This window comes from Colobus angolensis, unplaced genomic scaffold (genome assembly GCF_000951035.1).
Source record: "Colobus angolensis palliatus isolate OR3802 unplaced genomic scaffold, Cang.pa_1.0 Scaffold22, whole genome shotgun sequence".
In the NCBI taxonomy this organism is placed as follows: Eukaryota; Metazoa; Chordata; class Mammalia; order Primates; family Cercopithecidae; genus Colobus; species Colobus angolensis.
This window is the reverse complement of record NW_012115377.1, coordinates 367,904-380,591: the sequence shown is the minus strand read 5'-3', so window position 1 is coordinate 380,591 and position 12,688 is coordinate 367,904. Positions and strand designations below refer to the sequence as shown.

Genomic DNA, 12,688 nt, shown 5'->3' with positions numbered 1-12,688 from the left:
CTCGTGGGCTACGAGGCCGACCGCGCCGCCGGCTGCTGCCCCCGCTACGGCCCGCGCAAGGCCTGGCACCTGGTCGGTAAGTGTCCCGGCCCTGCCACCTGTCAGGCAGTCCCTCCAACACTCCGCGACCCGGGAGCCTCCTCCCTCTGACCCGCCACCCGCTGTCTGCCTGCCCGGGATCGGAGTCTCCCCTCGGTCTGTCTGTCCCGTGGCCCGAGCCTCCCTGCACTGTCTGTCCACGGCCTTAACCTCCCCTGTCTGTCTGCCCTATGAGCTGAGTCTTCACCCCTCTGTCTGTCCCCTGGCCAGAACCTTCCGTACCTGTCTGTCTGTGCCCATGGCCTGAGCCTCCTCCATCAGTCCCACCACCCAGTCCCCTCTGTCTGCCTGCCTGGGGCCTAAGTCTTCCCTGTGTGTCTGCCCCATGAGCTGAGTCTTCACTCCTCTGTCTGTTCTGTGGCCTGAGCCTCCTGCCTCTGTCTGACTACCCAGTGGCCCCTTCTGTGGTGTCACTCCTGAACCTCCCCTGCCTATCCCACCATCCAGCCTCCCCCGTCTATCTTTCTGCCCAATGGCCTGAGCCTCCCCCATCTGTCTGACTATGCAGTGCCTCCCCCATCTGTCCAGCTGTGCAGGGCCTCTCTATCTGCCTGAGCCATCAGCCTCCCCTATCTGTCTGCTTAACTGCCCCATATCCCCTGTCTGTCCCTTGGCCCAGCCTCCCCTGTCTGTCTGCCTCAGAGCTGCTGTCTGATCTGCAGGGCCCTCACCATCTGACTACATGACTTTCTAGTGTCAATGCCTTTGTCCGTCTGACCCCCCCACCCCGGCCACCCAGAACCCTTGGGAGGGTTGGTGGTGCCTCCTCACAGTCTGTGCAGCCTGAGCTCATCTATTAGGGTGACCCACCGGGACAGCTATCACTGAGGGACAGTCAGCCTGCCTAGAGCCTCCTCTCTCTGTTCTGCCAGGGCAACCTGGTGCGTGGGCGGTTTGAGGGTGCTGCCCCGGGAGTTGAGAGTTGGGAGCCGCCTGGGTGGGACTGGAGGGTCAGGGGTCTCTGCCCTGTTCTTGCATTGCCTCTATCTGTCTGGCCAGGGTCAGGGACCCCCTAGGTCTGGGGGAGGTGCCCTGATTAGAGAGGACTGTTGGGAGGGCAGGAGGCCGGCGTCATGGGCTGGGTCACCCTGCCCCGGTGCCCATCGATAAGACTGCAGGACTGCCTTCCAGCGGCCCTCCTCTCCCCGCCCGGACCCTGGGCGTGAAGATTAGCTGGCCTCCTTCCCTGCTCTTCTTGCTGTCACCGAAGTGCTGGCTGCGTCCTGGCATTTGGGACACACAGGACATTTCAGGAGGCAGGGCCAGGAATCCTGCTCAGTTCTTGGAATTCCAGACTGCAGGAGGGGCAGGCAGGTGCCTCCTCACCCTTGGGAACAATGACTGAGGTGGGTGGTTGGCCCCAGGCTCTGGGTGTTGACATTTTTTGCAAGAGGCAGTGGATCTCCAGTGGTCTGAGGGCGCAGGCCCGGCAGGAGGCACAACTTGGGGACTGGATTTTCATGTTTCCTATGTCTGGGCTATTCCCAGGTCACCTGAGGTGGCGGCAGACAGGGAGGGGACCGGCTGTCCCATCTCCTGAGCGGAGCCCAGGGCTCCAAATTCCTCTTTGATCATAATAGTTGGATAAGCTCTTTGACAGACGCACAAGATAATTTCTGGGCAGGGCGGGCGCAGTGGCTCACTCCTGTCACCCCAGCACTTTGGGAGGCCTCCTCACCTGAGGTCAGGAGTTTGAGACCAACCTGGCCAACATGGCAAAACCCTGTCTCTACCAAAATACAAAAATTAGCTGGGCGTGGTGGCACGCCCCTATAATTCCAGCTACTTAGGAGGCTGAGGCGGGAGAATCATTCGAACCCAGGAGGCAGAGGCTGTAGTCAGCGGAGATCGCGCCACTGCACTCCAGACACAGTGGAGTCTGTCTAAAACAAAACAAAACAAACCACAACAAACCAAAACAAGAAAACAAACAGAAAAAGTAGCTGAAGGCTTTATGTTTTTCCAAAGCAGGCCTTGGGGAATGGGTGTTCCAATCGGACACCAAGGCCTCCAACGTCACCCCTCTTACCCGCCTTGGGGAGGGGGCACCTGGGTGGGCCTGGAGGGTCAGGAGGGTCTGTTGGGAGCAGAAGCCCAGGCAGCCGCTCTTGATTCCCGGGTAGCTCCCGGGTTCACCTGAGCAGGTGACTTGCGTGAAGGTCACCCTGACAATGGCACCCACTTCTATGTTTTACCCCCAAGTCTGGGGCCGGTGGCTAAGGACTCGTTTTGCCCCTTAACAAGTCCCGGGGGGCTCCCCCCCAATCCTGAGAGGACCCTCAGACTCAGACACAAACGCTCCTGTGGGTGGGCAGATGGCACAAATGGGCTTCAGAAGGAAGGACATTAGCTTTGAGGTATTGAAGGATGGGTAGGAGTGTGTGGAGAGACGCATTCCAAGTAGAAACAGCTGTGGAAAAGGTAGGAACAGTCCTCACTTTGAAGCTGCGGAAGCAGGAAGTGGTTCAGAGTAGACGGAGCTTTTGCTGGTGCCACACGTGAACTCTTATCCCCACAGCAGCCTGTGGGGCAGGAACTGTCTTTTTGTTTTTTGTTGTTGAGACAGAGTCTCACTCCATCGCTCAGGTTGGAGTGCAGTAGCGGGATCTCGGCTCACTGCAACTCCTGCCTCCCGGGTTCAAATGATTCTCGTGCCTCAGTCTCCCAAGTAGCTGGGATTACAGGCATGTGCCACCAAAGCCGCCTAATTTTTTTATTTTTAGTAGAGACAAGGTTCCACCATATTGTCCAGGCTGAGCTTGAACTCCTAACCTCAAGTGATCTGCCTGTCTCAGCCTCCCAGAGTGCTGGGATTACAGGTGTGAGCCACCATGCCCCCATGGGCAGGAACTTTCACTACCCTTGTTTCTCTTTTTTTTTTTTTTGAGATGGAGTCTTGATTTGTCGCCCAGGCTGGAAGGCAGTGGCGCGATCTCAGCTCACTGCAACCTCTGTCTCCTGGGTTTAAGCGATTCTCCTGCCTCAGCCTCCCGAGTAGCTGGGACTACAGGCGCCGCCACCACGCCCGGCTAATTTTTGTATTTTTAGTAGAGGCAGGGTTTTACCATGTTAGTCAGGGTGGTCTCGAACTCCTGACCTCAGGTGATCTATCCAGCGCAGCCTCCCAAAAGTGCTGGGATTATAGGCGTGAGCCACTGCACCCAGCCTCTTCTTTTCCTTTCTTTCTCTTTTTGTTTCATTTCTTTTCGTTTTTTTTTTGTTTTTGTTTTTGTTTTTTTTTTTCTTGACAAGGTCTCACTCTTTCGCCCAGACTGGGGTGCAGTGGCACGATCATGACTCACTGTAGCCTTGACCTCCTGGGTTCAAGTGATCCTCCCGCTCAGCTTCACAAAGTGCTGAGATGACAGGGATGGGCCGCCACTCGTGGCCACGATCTCTGCTTTCTGAAAACTGAGGCCTAGAGAGGTACAGTCACTTGCCCAAGTTCCCCCTGCCAGGCAGCCTGGCCCCAGCAATGGTTAACCCAGACTCGCCAGCAGGAACAGGGAGTCCGGCCAGGAAGGGACCTTCTCACCAGAGTCCACAGTTCGTGCTCTGCCCCCGGATGACCCCGCCAGGACCCCGGAATCCGCGCAAACCCTCCCAGACCCTAGTTCCAGGGAAGCCAGCAGGAGAGGCTGGCTTTGGTTTCACTTCCCGATTCCAGTTCTCTGGGGGCTGGCCCAGCATCTGGGGATGAGGTCATCTCTGGAGCCTGGAGGGAGGAAGGAGGTCCAGCCGCCAGGCTTGGTGGTACAGGGGCCCTTCCAGGTGCCTGCCCCAGGCTGGGAGGTGAGGAGTGCAGGGCTGCAGGGAAGGAGCCTGGCTCAGGTTCACTCTAGGGGCCTCAGTTTTCCCATCTGGAAAATGAGGATAATGACACCACGTCTCAGGCTGCGTCAGAGCCACTATTGTTTTTCACTGCTCAGAAGATAGTAAAGGAACAGCCTGTACAGTGCCTCACGCCTGTCATCCCAGCGCTTTGGGAGGCCGAGGCAGGTGGATCACTTGAGGCCGGGAGTTCGAGTTCAGCCTGGCCAACGTGGTGAAATCCCGTCCCTACCAAAAATACAAACATTAGCTGGATATGGTGGCGGGCGCCTGTAATCCCAGCTACATGGGAGGCTGAGGTGGGGGAGAATGACTTGAACCCGGGAGGCGGAGGCTGTAGTGAGCTGAGATCTGCACTCCAGCCTGGGCGACAGAGTGAGACTCTTGTCTCAATTAAAAAAAAAAAAAAAAAAAGGCTGGGTGCCGTGGCTTACTCCTATAATCCCAGCACTTTGGGAGGCCGCGGTGGGTGGATCACCTGAGGTCAGGCGTTGGAGACCAGCCTGGCCAACATGGTGAAATCCTGTCTCTACTAAAAATACAAAAATTAGCTGGGCGTGGTGGCAGGTGCCTGTAATCCCAGACACTCAGGAGGCTGAGGCATGAGAATCGCTTGAACCCGGAGGCAAAGGTTGCAGTGAGCCAAGATCTCGCCAGTGCACTCCAGCCTGGGCGACAGAGCAAGACTCTGTCTCAAAAAAAAAATGGAGATGTTGAAGTGTCCGAGTTCCATGCTGGGTCTCCCCAGGCCCTTCAGAAGCTGCTGTGTGCAGAGGAAAGCCGGCAGGAAGCTGGCAGACAGACAGACAGACAGAATTCCCTGGTGCGCTGAAGGGTGTAGTAGGAGCCGCAGGGGCCAGGAGAGAGGTGTTTGAGGAGGTGACATTCCCGTTGAGCCCAGAGGTGAAAAGGAGCCGGTCTTGCTAAAATGTGAGAGAAAGAGCTCCAGGCAGAGGCACGTCCATGCAAAGGCCCGGGGGCAGGACCGCCTGGGGTGTTGCAGGAGCAGTGAGGAGACCTGCACGGCTGGAGCAGAGCAGAGAGAGAAGGGGGAGAGAGGGCAGGGCAGGACAGGCCACAGAGGGAACAGGGCAGGTCGCAAAGGGCCCCGTGGGCGCAGGGAGGATCTTACATTTGTTCCAAGGTATCTTAGGGGTTTTTTCTGAAGCTGTGAAGAGCCAGGGCTCGGCACAGCAGCTCTCGGGTTGGGGGCAGCTGCTATTTCCAGAATGTCCCTGGAGGCCTGGACGCCACAGCGTTATAGGGAATGGTCACCTGAGGAGCTGACAGGGACAGCGGAGCTCCAGGAGGGCAGGGTCCAGCCCAGCCCCGCCCAGCCCTAGCTGGGCCTCCCGCTCCCCGAGGCCCCATGGGAGGCTTGACAGTGGCCGAGAGGGAGGAGCCGGGGGAGGCTGTGTCTGTAACCGGGGCACCTGTGGGGGGCAGGTTTCCGGGGGACCCCCTGCGCCCGGGTTCTTCTGACTTACAGGCTGAGCCCAGGTACCTGGTGTCAGATTCCCCTTTTGTCACCAGGGCCATAAGCCTCGGGGACCCCAGCTGCAGACCCTCGCTCCTGCGGCCATAAGCCTGGGGGACCCCGGCTGCAGACCCTCGCTCCTGCGTGACTGTGTGCATGGGGGGCGTCTCCGTCTGTGCCTCGGTTTCCCTCTCTCCTCCCTCCATGTCCCCACCCCAGGAGCCCTGGCTGGTGCGGGACGGCCCCAAGACTGACCACCCCACCCGTCCACAGGCACCGTCTGCGTCCTGCTGTCCTTCCCCTTCATCTTCAGCCCCTGCCTGGGCTGCGGGGCGGCCACGCCCGAGTGGGCTGCCCTCCTCTACTATGGCCCGTTCATCGTGATCTTCCAGTTTGGCTGGGCCTCCACGCAGATCTCCCACCTCAGCCTCATCCCGGAGCTCGTCACCAACGACCATGAGAAGGTGGAGCTCACAGCACTCAGGTGGGAGCCTGGGCACCCTCCCTCGTGGGCAGGGTGGGCCCTGGCGCGGCATATCAGTCAGTGGGGCCACGTAACGAGTGGCCACAGACTCAGCAGCTTGAGACCAGGCAGTCTTTTATGTTTATTTTTTGGAGAGAGGGGTCTCACTCTATTGCCCAGGCTGGAGTGCAGTGGTGTGATCTTGGCTCACTGCAGCCTCCACCTCCTGGGCTCAGGTGATCCTCCTGCCTCAGCCTCCTGAGTAGCTGGGACTACAGGAGTGTGCCACCACACCCAGCTGTTTTTTAAAGGTTTTGTAGCGATGGGGTCTCACTATATGGCCCAGGCTGGTCTTGAACTCTTGGGTTCAAACGATCCTCCTGCCTTGGCCTCCCAAAGTGCTGGGATTACAGGCGTGAGCCACCGCACTCGGCCATCACACATTTCTCCTGTTGCAGTTTTTGGGGGTCAGGAGTCTCCATGGCTGAGCTGGGGGGAGAGGGGTGTTGTGCTTCAGGGTCTGTCGAGCCTGCATTCAAGGGGTTGCCCAGGGTTAGGGTCTCAGGGAAGGCTGGGGGCGGTCCCTCCTCTGTGCTCACGTGGTTGGTGGCGGAATTTGCTGTCTTGCACCTGCGCAGATTATGGTGGCTGGCTGCTGCTTCTGAGGCCAGCAGGGGGACTCTCTGATCCCAAGAAGTCCTAAGTCCTCTCTCCCAAAGGACGGCCTGATTTGGCCAGGCCCACCCACGGTAGTCTCCCTCGAGAGAATCTCGCTCTGTCAGCCGGGCTGGAGTGCAGTGGTACGATCTCGGCTAATTTTTTTTTTTTTTTTTTTTTTGTATTTGTAATAGACACGGAGTTTCCCCGTGTACCATGTTGGCCAGGCTGGTCTCAAACTCCTGACCTCAGGTGATCTGCCTGCCTTGGCCTCCCAAAGTGCTGGGATTACAGGCGTGAGCTACTGTGCCCGGCCTTTTGTTTTTGTTTTTGTTTTTGTTTGAGATAAGAGTCTCACTCTGTCACCCAGGCTGGAGTGCAGTGGCGCGATCTCGGCTCACTGCAATCTCCGCCTCCCGGGTTCAAGCGATTCTCCTGCCTCAGCCTCCCAAATAGCTGGGACTTCAGGTGCCCGGCACCACACCCGGCTAATTTTTGTATTTTTAGTAGAGATGGGATTTCACCGTGTTGGCCAGGCTGGTCTCGAACTCCTGACCTCAGTGATCTGCCCGCCTCGGCCTCCCAAAGTGCTGGGATGACAGGCGTGAGCCACCGCGTCTGACCAGTAATCTCCCTGTGGATGCGTCTGAGCTGACCAAGGTCCTTGGTTAGAACACATTCGCAAAGCCCCTTTCCCTCTGCCATAGAACGCCACTTAGCCCTGGCTACATTCTGGGAGTAACGTCCATGGCGGGCTTATAGGTCCTGCTGCCACGGGGAGGGGATGGGACGGGCAGGCTTCTCTGGGGCTGCCTTAGAATTCTTTCTGTTGGCCGGGCGCGGTGGCTCACGCCTGTAATCCCAGCACTTTGGGAGGCTGAGGTGGGTGGATCACGAGGTCAGGAGATCGAGACCATCCTGGCTAACATGGTGAAACCCCGTCTCTATGAAAAATACAAAAAATTAGCCGGGCGAGGTGGCGGGCGCCTGTAGTCCCAGCTACTCGGGAGTCTGAGGCAGGAGAATGGCCTGAACCTGGGAAGTGGAGCTTGCAGTGAGCCGAGATCGCACCACTGCACTCCAGCCTGGGCGACAGAGCGAGACTCCGTCAAAAAAAAAAAATAATAATTCTTTCTGTTACACCTGGGTGCGGCGGGTGCCCAACTTATCCACTCACTTGCTAGAGGCACAGGAAGAGGTTCTTCTGGTTATGAGGATGATATATTGCGCACCTGGTGTAGTTCTAGGCCCTTAACATGAATCTCAACTTCCTTAACCCTCCCTGTGAGGTGGGAGGTGGGAACTGTTCTCTCCCATGTACTCCAGAGGAGGGCTCGGCCCCAGCTGGTGCCCAAAGCCAGGGTCCACACAGCGCCTCTGTGTTGGGGGAGCTCGCTGTCTCCACATCTGACCCTGCATCACCAGCTCCGCCCACTCTGGCCTCCTCCCCACCCCCGGATCTGAGTTCCCCATTATGGCCATGAGACAGGTGCAGGCGCTAACGACACGGGTTGCCCAATGCCCAGGGCCCCTGAGGGCCCCAGCGGACTGGGGCCAGACCCCAGGCACTTCCTACGTGCCGTCGCTTTGCCAGCTGACCTCCTGCTGTGCTCACGTGGCCTCTGGAGGTGACATGGTTCCCGCTTTCAGAAAGAGACTGACTCGTGGTGGGATTCCGAGGACCCCCTGGGGCGCTCCGTGCCTGGCCAGGCTGTGGGCAGGGGCCGGCCTGGATGCTTCTAGACCAGGGAGCCCTTGCCCTGTAGCCGCCCAGCATCTGGGGAAGAAGAATTCTCGAATTTCGGCTTCTGAGTCTCTGGGTTCTCAGACTTTGGGGTTGTAGCGTGGACTCCGCTTGGCCGAGTCACCGCACCCTGGTCCTAGGCACGAAGCAGGGTATTGCGGGTCACAGCTGTCCTGCGTTAGATAATGTGCGGGCTGGGGAAACGGAGGCCAGCACGGGCTTCCTAGAGGCCACAGTGTGACGGTGGCTAGAATCACCCATCAGTCAGGGGTTCCCCAGGCTGCCGTGACGGTGCGGCCACGCGGGGAGGAAGTGGCCCGGGGTCCTGGCGTCTCGTTGAGTCCCTGCCCGCCTGCCCGCCAGGTACGCGTTCACCGTGGTGGCCAACATCACCGTCTACGGCGCCGCCTGGCTCCTGCTGCACCTGCAGGGCTCGTCACAGGTGGAGCCCGCCCAGGACATCGACATCAGCGACCAGCTGGGGGGCCAGGACGTGCCTATGTTCCGGGTGAGCTGGAGCCCGGGTGGGTCGCCTGAAGTCCTCAAGCCAGGGATAGGGGCTGGGCCAGCCACCACTGACCGCTTCCGCCGGGTCCCCAGAACCTGTCCCTGCTGGTGGTGGGTGTCGGCGCCGTGTTCTCACTGCTGTTCCACCTGGGCACCCGGGAGAGGCGCCGGCCGCACGTGGAGGAGCCGGGCGAGCACACCCCCCTGTTGGCCCCCGCCGTCACCCAGCCCCTGCTGCTCTGGAAGCACTGGCTCCGGGAGCCGGCTTTCTACCAGGTGCGTGCTGGGGGCGGCGGGGCTGGCGTGGACCTCCTCTCCCACCCACCGGGCCTTTGCTGCGCGGGGCAGCTGCGTCCCCACACAGAGCACACGCGGCCGCTGGTGCAGCCCACACCCGGGGCAGACATCACTCATCAAGCGCTGCTTCCTCTCCCCGGCCCACCCCACTGGGCAGTCACTACCAATGGATCAAATGTCAGCTGCAGGGCGCGCCCACCCCGGCCCTGGTGCCCCCTGCTGGTGGGAGTGGAGAAGGCCCTCCTGATCCCTGGCAGTCCCTCTGCCTGCCCACAGGTGGGCATGCTGTACATGACCACCAGGCTCATCGTGAACCTGTCCCAGACCTACATGGCCATGTACCTCACCTACTCCCTCCACCTGCCCAAGGTGAGCGGGTAGGGGTGGGGACGCTGGGATGGGACGGCCCCAGCCTGGCGAGCCATGACTGACACGCTGTGCCTGGCTCTGCCCCCGCAGAAGTTCATCGCGACCATTCCCCTGGTGATGTACCTCAGTGGCTTCTTCTCCTCCTTCCTCATGAAGCCCATCAACAAGAGAATTGGGCGGAACGTGAGTGCACAGGGACCGGGGCGGCCGGGGCGGAGGACGGGGTGCCCTGCAGCCGAGATCCCACCCACTCCGGGTTCCAGCCTTGGATGCTTCCAGGCCTCCGAGTTCCCGCCTTGTAGAAGCCCTGGATCTAGGCCCGGCGCGGTGGCTCACGCCTGTAATCCCAGCACTTTGGGAGGCCAAGGCAGGCAGGTCACGAGGTCAGGAGATCGAGACCATCCTGGCTAACACGGTGAAACCCCATCTCTACCAAAAATACAAAAAAGTAGCCGGGTGTGGTGGCGGGTACCTGTAGTCCCAGCTACTCAGGAGGCTGAGGCAGGAGAATGGCGTGAACCTGGGAGGCGGAGCTTGCAGTGAGTTGAGATCGCGCCACTGCACTCCAGCCTGGGTGACAGAGCGAGACTCCGTCTCAAAAAAAAAAAAAAAAAAAAGCAGCCCCCGGATCTGGGAACGAGGAATTCTGGGACCCTGGCTTCTGCGTGTCTCAGGTTCATACTCTCGCGGCTGCTGAGCTCTGGTGCTTTCTGTCCACCCTGTGCAGCTACTGAAGGCGTGAAACGTGGCCGCGGGGACTGAGTCGAGTCCGTCATTTGCTTTCGTTGTAACTGACCTGCCTTTAGGCAGAGTAGCCACGTGTCTGCAGCCGCTGCGGCGTGGACAGAAAGCACAGCTCCGGCATGGAGGGTCTGTCGAGCCTCGGACTTGTCCAGGGCCAGAGCCCGGGCTCCTGAGGGACCATCCAGCTCATGCCCCGTTTGCTGGGGTTGGAGGTAGGGGTGGCAGATTGAAGACCAGAGAGGGCCAGCACCAGGCTTGGGGGCACCCAGTGGTATGGGCCTGACCCCGGGGCTGTCCCTACAGATGACCTACTTCTCGGGCCTCCTGGTGATCCTGGCTTTTGCCGCCTGGGTGGCGCTGGCGGAGGGGCTGGGCGTGGCCGTATACGCAGCGGCTGTGCTGCTGGGTGCTGGCTGTGCCACCATCCTCGTCACCTCACTGGCCATGACGGCTGACCTCATCGGTCCCCACACGGTAGGGCTGGTAGCCGGGCTGGGGCTGGGGAGGGCCGGGGCCTAGATCTTGGGATGCACGCTGACCACCTTGCCTGTGTCTCCACAGAACAGCGGAGCGTTCGTGTACGGCTCCATGAGCTTCTCGGATAAGGTGGCCAATGGGCTGGCAGTCATGGCCATCCAGAGCCTGCACCCTTGCCCGTGAGTGCCGCTGTTCATTCATTCATTCTCTCCTTCCTTCCTTCATCCATTCTTTTGTTCAGTAAGAGGGTACTGAGCACCTGCTGTGTGCCTAGCAGTGTTCTGGGTCTGGGCATCCAGCTGTGGACCAAAGACACCCGCCCCAGTGGGAGTCATAGACCGGGGAGACCTCTCGTTTCTTCCACTGAGCACTTCATGTATTCATTCAACAAACGCTAGGTCTGTGTGTGCAGTGCTGAAAACACTGTACAGAAATATATCGGGGGTGGACCCAGCTGGAAGGGAGCCCCGAGTTTGTGTAAACCAGACCCATAGAACTCAGGGTTCAGACACGGATGGTTCTAGACCACGGCATCACAGCATTCATGCCTGTAGAGGCTCAGGGCCTGGGGCAGAGCCAGCCGTGTGAATAGTCACAGGTGAACGTGTGGTCGGGACCGGCGTGGGTGTTGTGTAAAGGTGAACGCTCAGAGAAGCCTGGCCAGCCAGGGCAGGAAGCCAGGGAGGGCTTCTTGGAGGAGGTGACATGGACCTGACACCTGCAGGATGTCAGAGCGTTCCAGGCCAAAGCCCTGGTCGGGACCACAGCTGGCGTGTTGGAGGAACAGGGAGGAGGCCCGTGTGGCTGGAGCAGAGGGAGGAGGGAAGGGCAAGGAGGGGACGGGGCAGGTCTTGCAGGGCCTGGTGGGCCATGGGGAGGACTTGGGCTTTGATCCGGAGGACAGTGGGAACCATGGAGATCTGTGGGCAGAGGAGGGACAGGCCCTGACCCAGGCGCTCAAAGACGCCCTCTGGTGGCCGCTCCTGGAAGGACAGCTGGTGGGGGAGAGGGTGGAGCCTGGGACCAGGGTGGAGCGGACTGGGCGGGTGCAGGTGGGCTGTGCTGGAGCTGGACATGGGGAGACAGGGACGGGGAGACGTGGTGGATTCGGGATGGACGCTGGAGGCAGGGCCGACAGGACTGGCCGAACTGCTGGGTGTGGGACAGGAGGGAGGGAGTTGCGGGGACCCCAGCTCCTGGCTTGGACAGGATGGAGCCGCCCTCGGGTGGGAGGGGAGGAACAGGTTCAGCTTGGGTGGGGGGGTCCCCGCGGTGCCTACTCAGCCCCCGCCTGCTCCCACAGCTCAGAGCTCTGCTGCAGGGCCTGCGTGAGCTTCTACCACTGGGCGATGGTGGCCGTGACGGGCGGCGTGGGCGTGGCCGCTGCCCTGTGTCTCTGCAGCCTCCTGCTGTGGCCCATCCGCCTGCGTCGCTGTGAGTCCCGGCGCACCCTTCCCTCCCCAGAGACTGACCACACCGGGGTGGGGGGGGGCATGGGCTGCACCCCACCCTCCCCAATGCCATTTCCACCCCTCCCTTGCAGGGTACCCTGACGCCCGGCCCTGATGATCTCCTGCCCCGTGCAAGGGAACTGCGGGGATGCACGAGGACGCCCCCCGGGGCCTTGAGGTGTCGCCCCCACTGCCCCTCGCTCTTCTCTGGACCCCCACCCTCCATCCTCGCCCAGCTCCCGGCGATGGGGTCGGGTGAGGACAGCAGGGATGCCCGCCAGGGTCTTGTGAATCCAGGGGCTTGCAGGGACCCCTGGGCTTTGAGGGTGCCCCACTCTCAACTCTAATCCAGCCCAGCCCTCTGGAGGATTTGGGGTGCCCCTCTCGGCAGGGAGCAGGAAGTAGGAATCCCAGAAGGATCTGGGGGAACGAACACCTCTGGCCTGGGGGTCTCCAGATGCTGCCAGGGCCCCCTCAGGACGGTCGGAACCTAGAGGAGACCCCGTCACGGGGTGGTGGGCTGGGCCCGGACCCCCGCTGTGGTGGGCCGGGGCTGGACCCCGCCGTGGTGG

General features: G+C 60.5%; 1 protein-coding gene across 1 annotated transcript; it reads left to right on the top strand.

The window, feature by feature from the left end:
* The first annotated feature begins 6 nt into the window (after positions 1-6).
* On the top strand, positions 7-12,645 carry MFSD12 (major facilitator superfamily domain containing 12). The gene is made up of 10 exons (XM_011943435.1): positions 7-76; positions 5,681-5,891; positions 8,635-8,779; positions 8,872-9,054; positions 9,352-9,444; positions 9,535-9,627; positions 10,492-10,662; positions 10,750-10,844; positions 11,969-12,099; positions 12,209-12,645. The coding sequence occupies exons 3-10, from the start codon at positions 8,771-8,773 to the stop codon at positions 12,229-12,231; spliced, it is 798 nt and encodes a 265-aa protein (XP_011798825.1). The 5' UTR covers positions 7-76; positions 5,681-5,891; positions 8,635-8,770; the 3' UTR covers positions 12,232-12,645.
* The last annotated feature ends 43 nt before the right edge of the window (positions 12,646-12,688 follow it).